Source organism: Dipodomys spectabilis, unplaced genomic scaffold (assembly GCF_019054845.1).
Source record: "Dipodomys spectabilis isolate Male_0828 unplaced genomic scaffold, ASM1905484v1 ptg000007l, whole genome shotgun sequence".
NCBI classification, from domain to species: domain Eukaryota; kingdom Metazoa; phylum Chordata; class Mammalia; order Rodentia; family Heteromyidae; genus Dipodomys; species Dipodomys spectabilis.
In genome coordinates, this window is record NW_024870684.1 from 1,398,873 (window position 1) to 1,417,164 (window position 18,292).

Consider the following 18,292-nt stretch of genomic DNA (forward strand, 5'->3'; position numbering starts at 1 on the left):
TTGGGCAGCTGAAGCAGTAGAATCGAGCAAGACCTTGTCTCAAAACAAAACAAACAAGCAAACAAAAATTATTGTTATTAGGACTGAACATAGTTTTCTTTATTTACTTTCAGAAGAAAATAGTGAAGAAATGTATGAAGATATCTATAAAACAAAGAGCAATCACCCCAAAATAGAGTGAGTTTCTTTTTTCTTGGCTTTGTGTATGCTCATGGTATTTTCATGTGTTAGGTGTGGCAGAGTTTAGGAAATGACCCTGACCCTGCGCCTGTCCTTTAGGATGGCCTCACATAGACTGGCCATAGGATACTAGAACTCTATGTTGTGATCCTTAGGTTATTTAGAAGTCTATATTGCTTTCTCTTTCGAGACCCTATTTCCCATAGCAGACAATTTTGCTATTGCAGTAGAAAATAAGTGAGAGGAAGAAAGTAACTATTAGTGAAACTTTCTTTAATTCTATGTTTACATTTCCTGGGTCAAGTGAATGACTATAACTTATCTTTGTCTTTACAAGTTAGGGGCACAAGTTCCTGGGATGTGGGCATTATTTAACATCTAGTAATTCACTGTTATCAAGAACTGAACAAAATTGTTCAGGGGCACATTATTTGTCACATTGTGGGAAGGAAAACCAACAAGGGTCAAAAGTAAGAAGAACAAAAAGTAAGAAGAACAAGGGTAGAAGGGAAAAAGATCCTAGCCTGGGCATGGGAGTGCAGTAATGAATCTGTTAATCTCCCTCTTTCACACCAATGAAACAAACCCAGAAAGACATCAGGAAGGATCTTGATCATCAACTAGGCATTGTTTTGCCACAGCCCTGTAATATTCAATAAACTTAAAATCAGTGATATAATTATAAACCACCCTAATCCATTTCTCCTCTAAAAAGAAGAAAGTATTCCACAGACTACCAAAATACACATCTTGGAGGTATATGAAAACTTGCATTGCTGTATAATTAGATCCTCTGTGTCTGGCTGGTGTGCGCTACTTTCTATTAGAATCTAAACAAAGAAAGGGGTAGTTGTTGGAAAGACATTTTTTTGAGTTTCTTTGAGTGGGGTATGATCTGGAAATCCAACTGAAGCCTTCCATATCTCTAGTATTCTCTCAAATTTCATGGTATTTATCCTCTGATTCCTCTTAGTTTAGATGGAAAAGAAACACTTAAAAGACTCCAACATTTCTTCAAAAAAGAAAAGGATAAACTTAAAATGAAGAAAACCAAATCAAAAGAAAATATAAGGTAAAAAGAACCCCATTTTATCTCTCTTTCTTGGAGGGGATTACACCTGGGCTGATGTTCCTCTCTTAACAGTGAAGGAAATTCTGGGAACTAAAACCCCAGGCCTGGAGTGAACCACAGCCATAAACTCCAATGAGAGAATGACATGTCCCTTTTGAAAAACCTGATATGGACAAATTCATCAATGAGAGTAGAGGGAAAACCTTAACCTAGCAAGTTCCAGATTGAAAATGTTGGTACCTGTTCATGCATTATGCTATTAATGATGTCCTTTTATGCTTGCTTGGCACCACGAGTCCCAGCAGTATTATCTGTATACAATGCCATCTTGAATTTGTCTCTTTCACAGACAGCAATATGTGGAGGGGGAGATGAGGTGTACTGCTGAATGGTTTATGTATCTCAAAGTCTTAGACCTGGAACCAGGCCCTCCAAGATAGCCTTGATAACTGCTAATCTTTAGTGAACACACACACATACATACACACAGTGAATATATAACCTGAGTTCTAGATTCAAGGGTCACTTACGCTGTTTATTCAGATTGCTACCATAGCAAACCACTTCTATTTGCACTCTCAAGGTAGCCATTCCATCCCGCATACCCTGGCAGACTACTGACAGCTCATGCTGAGCTATTGGTACAAATCATACAGTTAGGATCTGTGTATCTATATGCTGGTCAGGGATGGTAAAAATCATTTTCTGAGACTATCAGCTATATTGAGATGGAATTATGCTACTCTACCTTGAGGTTCTTTTTTAATTATAAATCTTTAAGATGTTGCAACTTGCAGTCTGCTTGTTAGAGCTAGATTCATCAAGGGAGCCCACCCTCTGTGGGAGCCATGCTCTCCCATTGTTTATATATATATATATATATATATATATATATATATATATATATATATATATATATTAATATAATTGTATTGTTATTATCAAGGTGTTCTACAAAGAGGTTAAAATTCCCTAAGTCAGGTAATGAGTACAATTCTTCTTGAACAATGTTTACCTCTTCTTTCACTTTCCCCCAGTTTCCCCCTCCTGTCCCTGCCCACAGTTGCATAGTTCATTTTTCACAGTGTGTATTGAATGCCACAATGGCATTTGTTCACCCTTCCTTTCTCTATTTCTCCAAGCTACTTCAAGGCAGAAATTATGTCTGAACCTCTTACATACTCAACCCAAAGGTTTGGTTCATGACAGCTGTTCCAATAATACCTATAAGACTGAATTTAAATTAACACTTAAAACATGTAGTTATTTTTTTCTTTGTCTACCGGTCCACAGTTCCTTCCATGTGATCTTCTTAGCTGTAAGATCAAAAGAGCAAAAGCAATCTTGATGGACCACATATATTTTCCCTCCTAACAGCTGACCATCTTACCTGGGCTAGATTTCTCTCCCTCAGTATTTCCCTGAAATTACCACATGGACAGGGTGTAGTATATGCAGAGTGTCTCGGTTAATTAGGGTGTAGTATATGCAGAGTGTCCCGGTTAATTCATGTGTAGCTTCTTCTGTCCCATCAATCCTTATGCACATTGGTTGTATTTGATGGGCCTCTTAGAAGACCAACAGACTGAAGCAGGATTCTCTAGAAAGACAAGGTCAGGAAGCAGGGAAGCTTGAAGTAAATAATTGGGAAATGGAGTCCCAGGCAGACCATGGGACCAAAACAGCTCACTTTGAACAACGCTGCAGGCTTGAATGCCTTGAGGCATTCATCTGGATTCAGACCCCCAGCCATCGACATGTTAGTTGGTATGTCTCAGCCAGTCTTTCTGAACATGATTTTTTCCTTTAACCTTTTCGTGTTTTTGTCAATCAACAGGGCGTTTTCCATTTCCCTGCCTGACTTGGGTAAGTAACATTTACCTGTGGTTGACCTTTGAGTCTTAGTATATTCCACAGCACTGGTATATTCAGTGACAAGGAAAGAAGAAAAATCCTCTAAACCTTCTCATAGCCAATGAAAAATAGGTCCATCAAAATCAGGAAAGCACTTATACAGTGATATTCCTTCCTTTGGGTACAATAGGAAGCATTTCTTAGGTGCTACCATGTACCAGACTGTAGGGTAGATGTATTTCCCTTAAAATCATGGAGAAACAGATGCAAACCTCCATTGTAGAGAGGCTGTAAGAGCCACACTCAAGCTTTAGTGATCTGGGGTTTGTATCCAAGTCTCTCTGAGTATGAAATCCATGCACTTTGCATTATACCACATTCCTTTTGGTTAATTTGATATCCAGATCAGTTTATTAAGGTGTAATAAATTGAATTTGAGCAGAATGTAGTGGCTCATGCCTGTAATCCCAGCTGGAAATGGAGAAAATACTAGTTTGAAGTCAACCAGGGAGAGAGAGAGACTAGGATGCCTCACTGTTTTTTTTCAATCACCCAGCTGAATTTCTTTCCAAGAGAACCTTTCTGCTCCAGCCTCTCAGGCTTGAGGATACACTTGTACAATTAGGTAATTGTGTATTCGTTTGGAAAACCAGCAATTGCATAAAGCATACCTAACAATCATGATTTTGACTCTATCTCCACTCTAGGTCTTAAGTCTCAGGAAGTTATTATCTATGATGATGTGGACACAAGTAAAAAAGAGCCAAAGTAAGTAAGTTTACTGTTCTAGTCATACCTGCTGACATTTGATGTTTCCTGACACCTCAGTAAATACTATCAGAGATGGAATTCAGAGTGTATAGTCATCTGCTATGGAGGGAAGACAATGACTCTCATAGGTGGTCCCACGGTCCTAGTGGCCCTAAAGGCCCTGGAGATTTGGAATCTGTTCTTGTTTCTTACCTTTGGATCTAGAGAACTGAAAATCTGTTTAACACAATTATTTAATGAATTCCTCATACCTGAAAAAATTCAGGAGAGCAATGACTATTTGATAGACTCTGTGTTTTCAAAAGTTACATATCTATAATTTGATAAAAGAGAAAAGAGAGAGAGAGAAGAGAGAAAGGACCCCTCTCTGGCTATTTGTCTTCCTTTTCCTCTCACCCAAATGGCTGAGGATAAAGATCGACCACTCATCTTCATCCATCCTACTCACTCACTGCAACTACACTTTTGTTCCTGTCAAATCAGAGAGCTAAATTTTGGTAAAGTCACTAATAGCCCTTTGTTAAATCCAGTGGAAAATTTCAAATGATCAACCTGAGCTTCTCTAAAATATCTTAAAATTCTGGTCATGCTATCCTCAAAAGAAAATTACCAATGTTTCCCTATGTTTCTATATTACTACTATTTCTCATTCCTTCTTTTTGCCTGCTCTCTGTGTGAAAGAGAGTCGATGTGTGTGTATATGTGTGTGTATGTAAGTGTCTGTGTGAGTGAGCAAGAGAGAGAGAAGGAGAGAGACCTATTTCTACACTTATATCTTAAAACTGTTCCTGAGACTTCTGTAATGATACTATTTTTTTCAGTACTAGGAATTGAGTTCACAGATCATACATGCTGGGCAAGCACTCTATGGCCTCTTATTTTTATTTTATTTTGCAGTAGGGTCTCTCTAAGTCACAGTCTGGCCTCAAATGTGTAATATTTTTGCTTTTGCAAGAAGCAATTTCATTTCAAGCAACTATCTCTAAGAAAAAAAGAAACAAATCTATGCACAAAATACCTATTTCAGGATGTTTATAAAATAAGAACCTAAATGCCCAAATATATAGTAAAATTATAAGCACATTACAGCAGATTACTCAATAAGGCCATTTAAATATATGCTAAATATATAGTGAATCATTTCCAGTGACCTGGAGAATACTTAGACTACAATGACAATTTAAAAATAGCAAAGTATGAAATTGTTATGTACAATATAATCTCAATTCAGCTCTTAAAAGTATTTGGAAAAAACATTTAGAAGTTGAATATCATTGAAAGACTATGCTTGTTTTGTCTCCTGTTTCTTTCTGCTGCCCCCAATTTTTTAAACACTCAGGGTATGCTACTTTACACTCAATGAAGAAAGTCAACCGGAGCCAGTCATTTGTCATATCTATTCCCTGCTCTAATGACAGTAGCTCCTTCTTGACACAATGTGCCTAGTGCTGAGTTTGTGATGAATATAATTGGAATCTATGTCCTGATTCCACCTTCTGGGAGCTTAGAGAGAGGAAATACATGAACCCAGAAGTTAGGAGTCATTGCTGAGCTTCTGATGGGCTCAAAGGTAACAGATGTTGAAAACACAGAGGTCAGCTATCCCTAGACAAGTCTGAGAAGGTTTCTTAGAAGCACTCATTCCCTTGGCTGCAGCCATGCTGGAAAATACTGAGTCCCTGGCAATCCTGTTGGACACTTGTGACCACAATCTGCAGGGAACAGTGACACACTGTGAATCATCCACCAAATTGCTTAAAATGAAAGTCTCTGAGTTCACCATTTTCCCAGTTGAGAGCTACTGATATGTTTGGGTGCCCTCACGACAGATACATTGATGGTTAATAAAATATTCTCCTTTTTATGCTTATGTCAATGAAGGATGTTCTCATAGCTTTGTGAAGAAACGTTCTGAAGTAGAAGGTAATCTGTGAAGGACCACAGACTTTGGAGTCAGACACCTACATCCAATGCTATTAGCCAGTGTGACCATCCATTTCCTTCTTTGTAAGACATTACAGATCACTACTTTGCAGGATCAATGCAGTCATTGTTATGAAAACTGAATGAGATAAATTTAGTAAGATGCCTAGCATAAGACAGATGCTCACAAAGATGCTCAAATACATTTTAAAAAATTGGCTCCCTTATAATTGCCTTTCTCTTCCCCATGTCCTCTTTTGTCCAGATCCCCTAATGCCAAATACTAGTTGGCTTAGCCCTGACTCATGGTGTTCAGTAGTAGACATAAAGAAAGAGGCTTATGGAAGAGAAGAAATGTGATTACAAGTAGGTTAATCTGGTTTCAAATTTAGATCACTACAGATTAGGTGTGAGCAGACTACAGCCTGTGAGCCAAATATGGCCTGCTATTCATTCTTGTAAATAATGTCACATGAATAGAGCTGAGCTAGGAACTTAGTGACTCATTCTTGTAATCCTAGCTACTCAGTTGGTTAACAGCTGGTGAATCTGGTTCAAAACCAGCCCAGGCAGTCCATGAGACCCCATCTCCAAAATAGCCAGCAAGAAGCTGAATGGGAGGCCTGGTTCCTGTAGTAGAATGCCATTTGAGCAAGCAAGCCAGGCAAATGCAAGACCTTGAGTTCAAACCCCAATATTAAACAAAAGAAAAAGAAAGAGACCAAAGTATCATTGAACAGTTGCCACGGAGATGATACAGTGGCAAAGCCTAAAATATTTACTACATGATTTTTCCCTCTATTATCAAAATATAATTCTAAATGGCTTTTTGATATTTAGTGAAAAGAGTTATCGGGAAAGTATTTGTGATCCTATCAATGTTTAATAGATCACTTCTAACTTAGTTTGCTCAAAATAATTTTCTTCTCAGCAATGAAGATAAACTGAAAACTTGGAAGCCGAAGTTTTTTAATCCAAAGGGGAAAAAAGAGAAGGAAGATGCCAAAGGAACAGAAAGGTAGGAGTACAGGTGCACAGGAGTCCTTACAACTGCTGTGCTGCAATTCCCGCCTCTGTGAAATCTACAGCAAGTCATGAAATCTGACTCAAACTCATCATCGACAAAATGAGAGTAAATCTTCCTCACAGTGCAGCAGCTAATCTTTGAACTATAAAAGACAAGGATAACCTTCAGCTCCACACATTTACCTTCATCCTCATCCTTTCCACTTTTGGGGGAAGAGGAATGATGGTGAATGGAAAACTTCTAGGCTCCTATCAGACTATAAGAATTTTTCCCCTAAAAGATAGAACACCACTTAAAACTTGCTCAAATGGCCGAGAAGAGGAGAAACTAAATATCATGTAAGATTGATTTCCTTAAAGTACAATATAATTCTAGTTATAACTATACTGAATTTACTTTTTTAAAAACGCTTTATTTGCCAGGCACTGTTGGCTCATGCCTGCAATCCTAGCTACTCAGATGACTGAGGTATGGAGGATTTTTGCTTTGAGGCCAGCAGGATGGGAAAGTTCCCTAGGCTCCATCTCCAAAATAACCAGCAAAAGCTGACCTGGAAGCATGCCTCATGTGGTAGAACATCTGCATAGCAAGTGTGAAGCTCTGACTTCAAATTCCAGAGCCATCAATAAAAAGTATAAAGGCTTCTTCAATTCACATTCTAACCTTCATTCACAGAATTCAGGCCCACTGCCTGGATTTTGCTGACTTGGGTGTTAGCCAATCTCTGTGCTCCACTCTCCTCAGATGCTAAGCTGTGGATCCAAGGGAATTATTTGAGCAAATGTGTTGGGGAAACCCTTAGTAAACAGTCAATGAGCCATGAACAGTGTTGTCTGTCTGCTCTGGGAAACCTGTTTAGAAAAGACTTACTGGGGCATGGCAAAAGAAGTCAGACAAGGGTCTCCACCAAATCTAAACACAGAGCAAGACACAAGATGACCATTCTCTTAAGTTTATTTTCTTTGGTTTTAGACCTGATGTAATTTGTTTTTCTCTGGTTGAAAAGATATATAGACTAGAAAAGCAGGGTTTTGTTTTTTTTTTTTTTTACATTTAACTTCCTGTTTTTACATAGGTTTACCTCACATAGCAAAACAGAGGGGGAAAGTTATCAGTAAAAGTTTTGATTCTTCCCCAACAGAGCCTTCAGCACATAGATGCTTATGAATATGAATTTCTAGGAAATAAAATTTCTAGTACTTTTTATGTCTTTAAACAAACTGACATAATAGGGCATGTTTATGCCCAACTGATTAAATGTGAAAATGTGGTCCCAAGGCTATTGTTAGTCCTGTTGATTGATGAAACAGTTTCCTTTAAAATGGTTTCTTTCTCTACCAGGAAGAAATACTTTCTATACTATTTCACTCCTTTGTGTGTGTGTGTGTGTGTGTGTGTGTGTGTGTGTGTGTGTGTGTACAAGGCTTCACTTGGCTTTTTTACTCAAGGCTGGTCCTCTACCACCTGAGTCACAGCTTCACTTCTGGCTTTAAAAAGTTATTTGAGCCGGGCGCTGGTGGCTCACGCCTGTAATCCTAGCTACTCAGGAGGCTGAGATCTGAGGATCGCGGTTTAAAGCCAGCCCGGGCAGGAGAGACCGTGAGACTCCTATCTCCAATAAACCACCAGAAAACCGGAAGTGGCGCTGTAGCTCAAGTGGTAGAGCGCTCGCCTTGAGCTGAAGAGCTGAGGGACAACGCCCAGGCCCAGAGTTCAAGTCCCACGACCGACAAAAAAGAAAAAAAAAGAAAAAAAGTTATTTGATGGTAACATCAGAGGGGTTACAGTTACATAAGTCAGGCAAAGAGTACATTTCCTTTTAGACAGTGTCACCCCTGTCCTCACTCTCTCCCACTCTGGCTCTTTGCTGCTTAATTGGAGCTAAGAATCTCCTAGATTTTTTTCTGCTGAGGCTGGCTTGAAGCCACAATCCTCAGATCTTCACCTCCGAGTAGTTAGGATTACAAGCATGAGCCACCAGCACCTAGCTAAATGTTTTTCTTAATAAAAGATGGTGGCAATCAGGCCATGCGATCAGGCCTAGATGGCCTTAGTAGGTGATATCTGTATAGAGAAAAGGGCAGCTCTTAAGCTGGAAAGAAAACATAGGTTGTTGAGGACAATTATTAAAAGTTTATGTGAAAAAGTAACTCTGCTACACTGCTGGTGGGAATTTCAACTAAGGCAACCACTGAGGGAATCAGTACTGAGAGTCCTTAAAAACTAACAGTGTGAATCTAGCTTTCCACCCCACCAGACCACTTAGGCATACAGACAAAGAAAAGTAAAGTGATATGCAAGAGAGATACCTGCAGAACTATGCTCACTGAAGAGCTATTCATAGTAGCAATTAGTATACTAACAACCAAACTGTGGCATCAGCAGAGGTGCCCAACAACCAATAAATGAATGATTAACACGTGGTACATATATGACACAGAATATTACTCAGCCATAATGAAAAATGGAATTACATCATTTGGAAGAGAATGAATGGAACTCAAGCTCATCATGTTAAATTAAATGAGCTAAACTCAAAATGGCAAATATGTTTTTACTCTGTGGATTATAGCTCTAAAAGACATATACATACGCATCTACAAATACATAAATATATGTTTGTCTGGGCATACACACATGCGTATAACATGATTGCAGTTGTTTCACTGTTGGGGAAGAGGGAAAGAGAATGATGGGGGAATAATATTGGAATACACTGTATATAGATGGCAGAAAGAATCTAATTGGAAGCTGTTGAACAATAGCAAGTTAGGGGGAAAAGTTAAAGAAAGCAAGGAGTTCTATTTAGCTAAATTATAATATACGCATGTGTGAAATACCATGGTACCCTTTGCATCATTAGCATATGCAAAAACAAAAAAAGAATGACAGGAAACTAAAACAGTCTCTGAGGGGTAGGGTAGCTGCAGGCCTGGGGGGCATGGTGTATTTACATGCAACTATGCATGTATGCAATAGACTAATGGGTGAATTTGACCAGGGTGCCCTGTATACATGTACGGAAATGTCACGATGAAATCCTCCTTATACAACAAATAGATGTTAACATTACTTTAAAAAAATACTTTAAAAAGTAATAAAAGCTCATGTAGCCTACTAACAGGGTTGGATTTTCCCTAAAGGCAGCTGAGGGGTACTAGAAGGTTTTACGCAGGCAATATTATGATTAATTACATTTTAGAAAGGCACCCTGGGAAGCAGGTTGTAGAGGGAGGTTTTAAGGAGAGGCAAGATGATGGTATTTTGAGCAAAAAGTATTCAAAGGAAGAGATGCAGGAGGCACATTGTAATAAAATAGGCGGGCAGACTGGGTTGACAGTTTTCCTTCTGTCCATAGACAGAATGATGAAGAAGCAAAACGCATCTCACATTCCAAATCCTTCAGAAAATGGGTAGTTCATTGTGTTCATAGACTTGTAATTCCCTGTTATGGTTGAAGGGTTGTTAACACAAAGGGCAAGCCCCTTACCAACTGTTGCTGGATACCATTAAACCATCTGAAGAATTACATATTTCCTTACACTTTCCTTCAGTAGATTTTTGTTTTTATAGTTCTAGACCTGATTCTGAAAAGCTCGTCTCTTTCTCCCTTTTCATTCTTTCCTTTACCTTTCCTTCCTTCTCTCCCTACCACTCTTTTCTCCTCCCCTTCCCTTTCCCACCTTCCCTCCCCTTTTCTTCCTTTTCCCCCCTTGCTTATAAAACTAAGGTTTGAAATCAAATCCTTGCACTTACAAGGCAGGTGCTCTGCCCCTTGAACTATGCCCCAGCCTTTTTTGCTTTATTTTTTTTTCATTCATGCTTCTGTCCAGGTCTGGTCTCACACCACAATCCTCCCATCTATACCTCACACAGAGCTGGGTTGACAGATGTGAGCCATAGCACCCAGCTTATTTTTGAGATAGAATCTTACTAACTCTTGCCTGGGCTAGCCTCAAGTTGGGATCCTCAGATTCTCCTATCTCTGCCTCCCAAGTTGCTTGGTTTATAGGCATGAGCCATCATACCCGTCTCAGTGTTTCTTGTTTACCTTAAATTGTTTAATTAATTTTTTAATGTTTTAAATTCTTAGCTGAACATATTTGTGAGGTATACTGTAACATCTACTATAACATATATGTATATGAGGTAAAATGATCAGCTCAGAGTACAATCATATCTATCACCGCATTTCCTGGTATCAGGAGCAGATCTTCTCTGCCAGCTGTTTCAGAATATATAATTAATTGCTGTCAATTACATTTTACCTACTCCTAGAAGTCATTCCTGCTCTCCACCTGTACTTCTTGTACCCATGAGCTGTCCTCTATCAACCGGATTTAATCCTAAGTTACCATAATATCAAAAAACAGTTATTTTCAGTGGTGAAATGCATGCTTAGATCTGTGAGGCCCTGGATCTGACCCTAGCCAACTGGGGAAAAAAAGCACATACATGTATACACTAAATGATAAGGAAAAGTGATTTTTTTTATTAGTAATATATTACATGTACTTTAATTATATATAGACATCTCACATTCTATAAATATATTCATATATTGAAATATACACTGGAATATACATATACATCTCTCACTCACTCAAATACATATATATGTATTTGCAGCAATTTATGCATCTATCTATTTATATATTGGCCACTCCTGGAGGTTAAACTTAAAAAAGTGATTTTTAGCTGTTTTCACAATCTGCTCTAGTGGGTATAAATAAATGCACAACATAGATATATAACTTTATATAACTATTCACATATAAATTTGTATCACTATTTATCTATTATCACTATTTAACATTTTATTATAGCACATTTAACTCTCTTGGCATTTTTCTTATCAGTTTTCCTTCTAGAAATTTCTTCAGAACCAAGAAGCAAAACTTAGAAAATAAAATGGAAAGAGAAGAAAAACTTTTTAGAGAAAGATTTCAGGTATGTTGCCCTATAAAAATGAAAATGAACAATATTAACAGCTTGGAACTTCTACCTTTTTTTGTGAAAATACCGTACAGAGGGGTGACAATTACATGTGCAAGGTAATGAGTACATTTCTGATCAAGCATTGTTGTCTCCTCCTTTGTTTCCCCTTCCCATCTCTTCCCATCTCCTACCTCCCTACTCCCACCACCCCAGCCAAAGTTGTAAAGTTCATTTTTTGACATAACAACTTGTACATCTCATTGTTGCAATGGGTCCACCTGTATCCCTATTTAAACAAATTATACCAACATCAAATACAAAGAAAGCAGGGGTTATACCATGGGGGAGGGACATACAAAGCAACAAAGAAATCATCTTATAAATATGTTAGAAACAATCACAAGAAAGAAAAAAACATTTGAATACTTATCTTGGGTTTTTTTCAACTTTCTTTTTTTTAATTTTTATTTATTTTTTATTGTCAAAATACTGTACAGAGGGGTTACAATTACATGGGCAAGATAATGAGTACATTTCTTATCAAGCATTGTAGCCTCCTTCTTTGTTTCCCCTTCCCATCCCTTCCCATCCTCCCCCTGGCCCCCCACCTAATCCTCCCGCCCCCCCCCCCAAAGTTGTAAAGTTCGTTTTTGACATAACAAATTGTACTTCTCATTGTTGCAACAGGTCCACCTGTATCCTTATTTAAACGACTTGTTTTTCTCTTCCCCTCCACAAATTCTTGGGGGGGTTATTTCACCTAACATCAACTTATCTGAGCTTTTGTGCTTGTCTCAGACATATACTAGTTATTGCAAATAAGGAAAACCATGGGACCTATGTTTCTTTGGGCCTGGCTTACTTCACTTAATATAATTTTTTTCAAGTCTTTCCATTTCCTAACAAATGGGGCAATGTCATTCTTTCTGATGGAGGCATAGAATTCCATTATATATACCACATTTTCTTGATCCATTCATCTACTGAGGGGCATCTGGGTTGGTTCCATATCTTAGCTATGGTAAATAATGCTGCAATAAACATAGTTGTGCTGGGAGTTTTAGTATGGTCTTGTTCGTGATCATTTGGGTAAATGCTCCAAAGTGGGATTGCTGGGTCATAGGGGAGCTCTATGTGGAGTCTTTTGAGGAAACTCCATACTACTTTCCAAAGTGGTTGAACAAGTTTACACTCCCACCAACAATGTAGTAAGGTTCCCTTCTGTCCACATCCCCTCCAGCATCTGTTGTTATTAGAGTAATTGATTATAGCCATTCTAACTGGGGTAGGTGGACTCTCAATGTTGTTTTGATTAGCAGTTCTTTTATGGCTAGGGAGGTTGAGCATTTCTTCATGGGTCTATTGGCCATCCTTCTTTCCTCTTCAGAGAAGTTTCTCTTTAAGTCTTTAGCCCACATATTTATTGGGCAGTTGTTTCTTTGAGAATTTGTTGTTGGGGGATTTAATTTTTTGAGTTCCAGGTATATTTTAGATTTGAGACCTTGTCCATTGTATGGCCAGTGAAGATCTTCTCCCAATCCATGGGCTTTCTATTGATCTTGCTAACTATGTCCTTTGCCATGCAGAAGCTCTGCAATTTCATGCAATCCCATTTGTCCAACCTTTCTTTGATTTGTTGTGTTTCTGGGCCTCTTTTAAGAAAATTTCTGCCTATGCCAAGAAGACCTAGCATTTCTCCTATTCCTTCCTGTAATGTTTTCACAGTGTCTGCTTTGACTCCAAGGTCTTTGATCCATTTGGAGTTGATTCTGGTGCAAGGTGATATATAAGGATCTAGCTTTAGTTTTCTACAAGTATTAACTAATTTTGCCAGCACCATTTACTGAAGAAGCTGTCTTTCTTCCATTCTATTTTTTAGCTCCCTTATTGAAGATTAGATGGCTATAGGTCTGTAGGTTCATTTCTGGGTTTTCAATTCTATTCCATTGGTCCTGAAGTCTGTTCTTGTGCCATTACCAAGCTGTTTTGATTACTATGGCTTTGTAGTAGAGTTGAAATTTGATATTGATATTCCTCCAGCACTATTCTTTCTGTTAAGGATCATTTTTGCTATTTGGGGTCTTGTATTGTTCCATATGAATTTTTGGGTTGCCTCTTCTATTTCCTTGAAGAATGAGGTTGGAATGTTGATAGGTATCCCATTGAATTTGTAGGTAGTCTTAGGAAGTATTGCTATTTTCACGATGTTGATTCTTCCAATCCAGGAGCATGGGAAGTTTTTCCACTTTCTAAGTTCTTGGAACTTCCATCTTTAAAAACTGAGTCTCTAAGAGAGATGTGATCTTTGACTAGAAAAAGTTGACATTCCAGATTAATTTTTTATATTTGCATATTTGTATGCTTTTTGTATATGTTTGTATATTTGTATATTTCTAAGCTATTCTGTGTGGCTTTGTTCCAATGTCATTTCTCCTTCCCTAGATCATCTGGATAAAAAACCCTCTCAGCACATTTTTATACATCTACAGTACATAATTTTTTTTGGTTGGTTGTGGGGCTTAAACTCAGGGCCTGGGTACTGTCCCTGAGCCTCTTTGTGCTCAAGGATAGCACTCTACCACTTGAGCCACAGTGCCACTTCTGGTTTTATGAGTGGTTAATTGGAGATAATGGTCTCAAGGGGACTTTTATGCCCAGGCAGAAAAGATCCTGAGATCGTCAGGTCTTATCCTCCTGAGTAGCTAGGATTACAGGCATGAGCCACAGACACCCAGCTAATACATAAATCTTCTAACACTGATTGGTTACATTATGGTAGATACATATATGTATTTCCTGAAGCAAGTTTAGATCCCTTTGGAAGGTGATCCTATCTTATGTAAGTTGCTCCTCAATTCCCAGCATAGAACTATGAAATGTTCGGTGAATGAATGACAAAATAAACAAACATGAAAGATATTTGAATGAATGAATAAAGCAGCATCTGAAACATTTTGACAACTTATTGTCATGAAGGGTCCTGGGAGCACTTTTCCACAAAGTTCAAATGATCCTTTGTGATTTCATGTATTGTCAAAGTGAGAAACATGGTTAGCAACACCCACGTGCACTGAAGTCTCCCACAAATAAAATCCAGGCTCCCTAACATGGCCTAGAAAGCTCTTCCTGTCATCTTCCTGGATGTATCTCCTGACGCTCTGTCCTTGCACTTTCTGCTTTGGCAGCAAACTGCAAACTGCTCATCATTTTGTCCTAAGATGACTTTCCACTTTGGGTCCTGCTATCTCCCTTGTCTAGGCAGTTGCCTAGAGAAAGGCTTGACTTGTTCATCTATCAGGACTCAGCATCATCTCTTCCAGGAATACTTACCGAAACCTCCCTAATTTTAAAAACAAACTCTTCTATTCAGAAAAATACCTAAGCCATCTGTAGCTTATTACAATTACATATTTATCCTATGAAACTATGAGTTCCAAAGGGAGAGGATTATCTTATTGATCCTCAGAGCAGAATACCCTACCTAACACTGAAAGCATCCCAAACTATTTCTGAATGGAACTAAAATAGGAATGCACATTGAGCTCTGGGGTTGGGGATTTAGCTCAGTGGAAGAGTGCTTGCCTGGTAAGTGCAAGGTCCTGAGTTCAGTCCTCAACCACACAAAAAGGAAGGAAGGAAGGAAGGAAGGAAGGAAGGAAGGAAGGAAGGAAGGAAGGAAGGAAAGAAGGAAGGAAGGAAGGGAGGGAGGGAGGGAGGGGGGGAGGGAGGGAGGGAGGGAATGAGGGAGGGAGGGAGGGAGGGAGGAAAGAGCAAGCCAGCTAGTGCTGGTGGCTCACAATCCTAGCTGCTCAGGAGATTGAGATCTGAACACTATGGTTCAAAGCCAGCCCAGGCAGAAAAGAAAGTCTGTAAGATTCTTCTTACCTCCAATTAACCACCAGAAAACTGGAAGTGAAGCTATTACTCAAAGTGGTAGAGTGCTAGCCTTGAGCAAAAGAGTTCAGGGACACTGCTCAGGTCCTGAGTTCAAGCCTCATAACTGAACAACAACAACAAAAAGAAACAAATAAGAAAAAAAATTCTAAGGCAACTAGCAAAAAAACCTCTGATGGTAAGTCTTACTTTGGTCATGGCTGATTAGCTTTACTATATTTAGGAAATTATGATCTGAAATTATCTACTGCAATTTGTGATGTTATTTGATTAGGTAAAACCCAACAGGATAGCAATTGATTGTTGCAAAGATCCCTACTATATCCCATCTATCTTATATGGGACAGAAATTCTATTTTCTCTATATCTGTATGATTCTATTCTTCACTACCAGCCGTGGGTTTCCAGTTTCACTAGAAAAACTATGCCATTTCAATAATTTTTACTTAGTTCACTTTACAAAATATTGGGTATCTCATTGACGCCTGGCACAGATGAACAGATGAATAGATGTATAGATGAATACGACGTTTTGTATTTTCATTTTCTAGGACGTTATGTTTATTAAGTGCTATATGACATGTATATTCATAGTAGAATCAAACAGTAAATTGTACATAGCAGTCATAAAAGTATGTGGAGTGGATAAGAGATATTTCAAATAGAAAAGACAGCATGAGCAAAAGCACAAAAAGAGAGTGGTCCATTCTAGGACTGCCCATGGCTTCAGGAAGCTTAAATACAGGATACAGATCGAGGAACAGGAATGATAGCCTGCAAAGTACCGTAAATGTCAAGCTATGAAGTGTGGGTCTTATTCTAAAAGCAGTGAAAAGTTTTCACAACTTATTAACTAGGAAGGTGACATAATTATATTTGTATTTTAAGAAATCATAGAGATTCACAGTATACCAAGGTCTGGAGAGAATAAAAAGGCCAGTTATTATGAAGGTATTATAACCAGGCACTGGTGGCTAACCCTGCTAGTTTCTCAGGAGGCTGAGATTTAAAGATCATGGTTTGAAGCCAACCCAGGCTACAAAGTCTGTGAAACTCTCATCTTAATCACAGAAAAAGCCCCAAGTGGTCCTGTGGCTCAAATAGTAAAGTGCTAGCCTTGAACAAAATGGCTCAGGGACAGCTCTCAGGCTCCAAGTTCAAATCCTATGACAAACAAAAATTTTAAAAAAGAAGTTATTATTTGGTAGGTGAAAGACTATACTTGGTATAAAGTGATCTTATATCATCCAAATTCAGGGTAATTCTGAGATTGGAAGGAAAGGCTATTTATCATATATTAGTTATAAACAGTGTTTTAGGCAAAGGGGGATATATGGACACTCTATTTTGGTGAAAAAAAGCACCTGTAATCTTAGCTTAATATTTTCAGACCAACAATTTGTTAGAAGGTAAAATACATCATGCAAATAGGCAGACAACTAGCCTCTCTCTCTCTCTCTCTCTCTCTCTCTCTCTCTCTCTCTCTCTCTCTCTCTCTCTCTCTCTCTCTCTCTCTCCACACACACACACACACACACTCCTGTGGGATTAGAAATCCAACTTCCTATCATTTACAAACGCCAGCCTCTCACTGAAGTAGGAATGAGAATTACCCCCCCCCATGTCCCCAATTCCTACCACTTTTAAGTACATATACTACAGTGCATTGTGCTATAATGCACAAACATACACAACTAGGAAGGTACACATACACAACTACAAATGGTAGATATATAAGAATATTATAAACTCCATGGCACAGAAACAGGGCTTGTTGTTAACATCTTTCCAGGGTTTAGAAGTAACTATGACTGTAATAGCACATTTCCACATCTTCTATCTGGCAGGATTCATTCCGCTATGACTAGACAGTGAATGTAAAAAACATAGTGCAAATATCATCAGGCCAAACAAATGTAAGAGTATAGTGCTTTACTCTTAAATGTCTTTCCTTGCAGAGTCTATGTTCCTGTTATTTTCAATGCTCCTCCAAGTATTGGTCAATATCTAGCACATTGACTTTATATTGAGGTTACTATACTATATCCTCCACTAATTTTGTCATAATGAAAAAGAGTAACAATGATGGAAGGATTTTCTTACCAGTAATTTCTCGTTGTAGTATGACAAAGAGATTGTAGTCATCAACAGAGCAGTAGCATGTTCCAGTAACTCAAGAAATGGAATATTCGATTTGCCAATAACTTCTGGAGAACAACTAGAGGTCATCGATACCACGGAGCAAAATATGGTGATATGCCGCAATTCTAAAGGCAAATGTAAGTGTGTTGGCTTTCTGCCCATAAAATTTCCAATCACTATTAAAAGAAAAAAAATTAAGCATTTTCTGTGAAGACTTCAGATTAAGTGACTTTTATCCCTACAGATGGATATGTGCTCATTGAACATCTACAGTTCCAGTAAGTTGATTTTTATACTTCAAATCATTCATTCTTAGTACTTAATATGGTGGTGTGCAGCTATTAGTCTGAGGGCAAGATTATTCAATTTATTAAAAACTATGCATGTGGTGTCTGATCTCTCCTATAAAGACTGCCTTGAAAGAGACATTTTTGTGTCTCCTTAGTACCAAGCTGACAAAGCATATTTTAAAGGAGCATATAATACTAAAC

The 18,292-nt window shown here is 38.3% G+C and overlaps 1 protein-coding gene across 1 annotated transcript in view; it reads left to right on the forward strand.

The window, feature by feature from the left end:
- The window catches only part of Fyb2 (FYN binding protein 2), a 91,761-nt gene that overhangs the window by 73,272 nt on the left and 197 nt on the right, over positions 1-18,292 (forward strand). The window contains exons 13-20 of the mRNA XM_042699284.1: positions 114-177; positions 1,154-1,252; positions 3,090-3,118; positions 3,814-3,874; positions 6,732-6,818; positions 11,687-11,777; positions 17,782-17,938; positions 18,046-18,079. Coding sequence (XP_042555218.1) covers positions 114-177; positions 1,154-1,252; positions 3,090-3,118; positions 3,814-3,874; positions 6,732-6,818; positions 11,687-11,777; positions 17,782-17,938; positions 18,046-18,079 — 622 coding nt within the window. The remainder of the gene's footprint in view (positions 1-113; positions 178-1,153; positions 1,253-3,089; positions 3,119-3,813; positions 3,875-6,731; positions 6,819-11,686; positions 11,778-17,781; positions 17,939-18,045; positions 18,080-18,292) is intronic.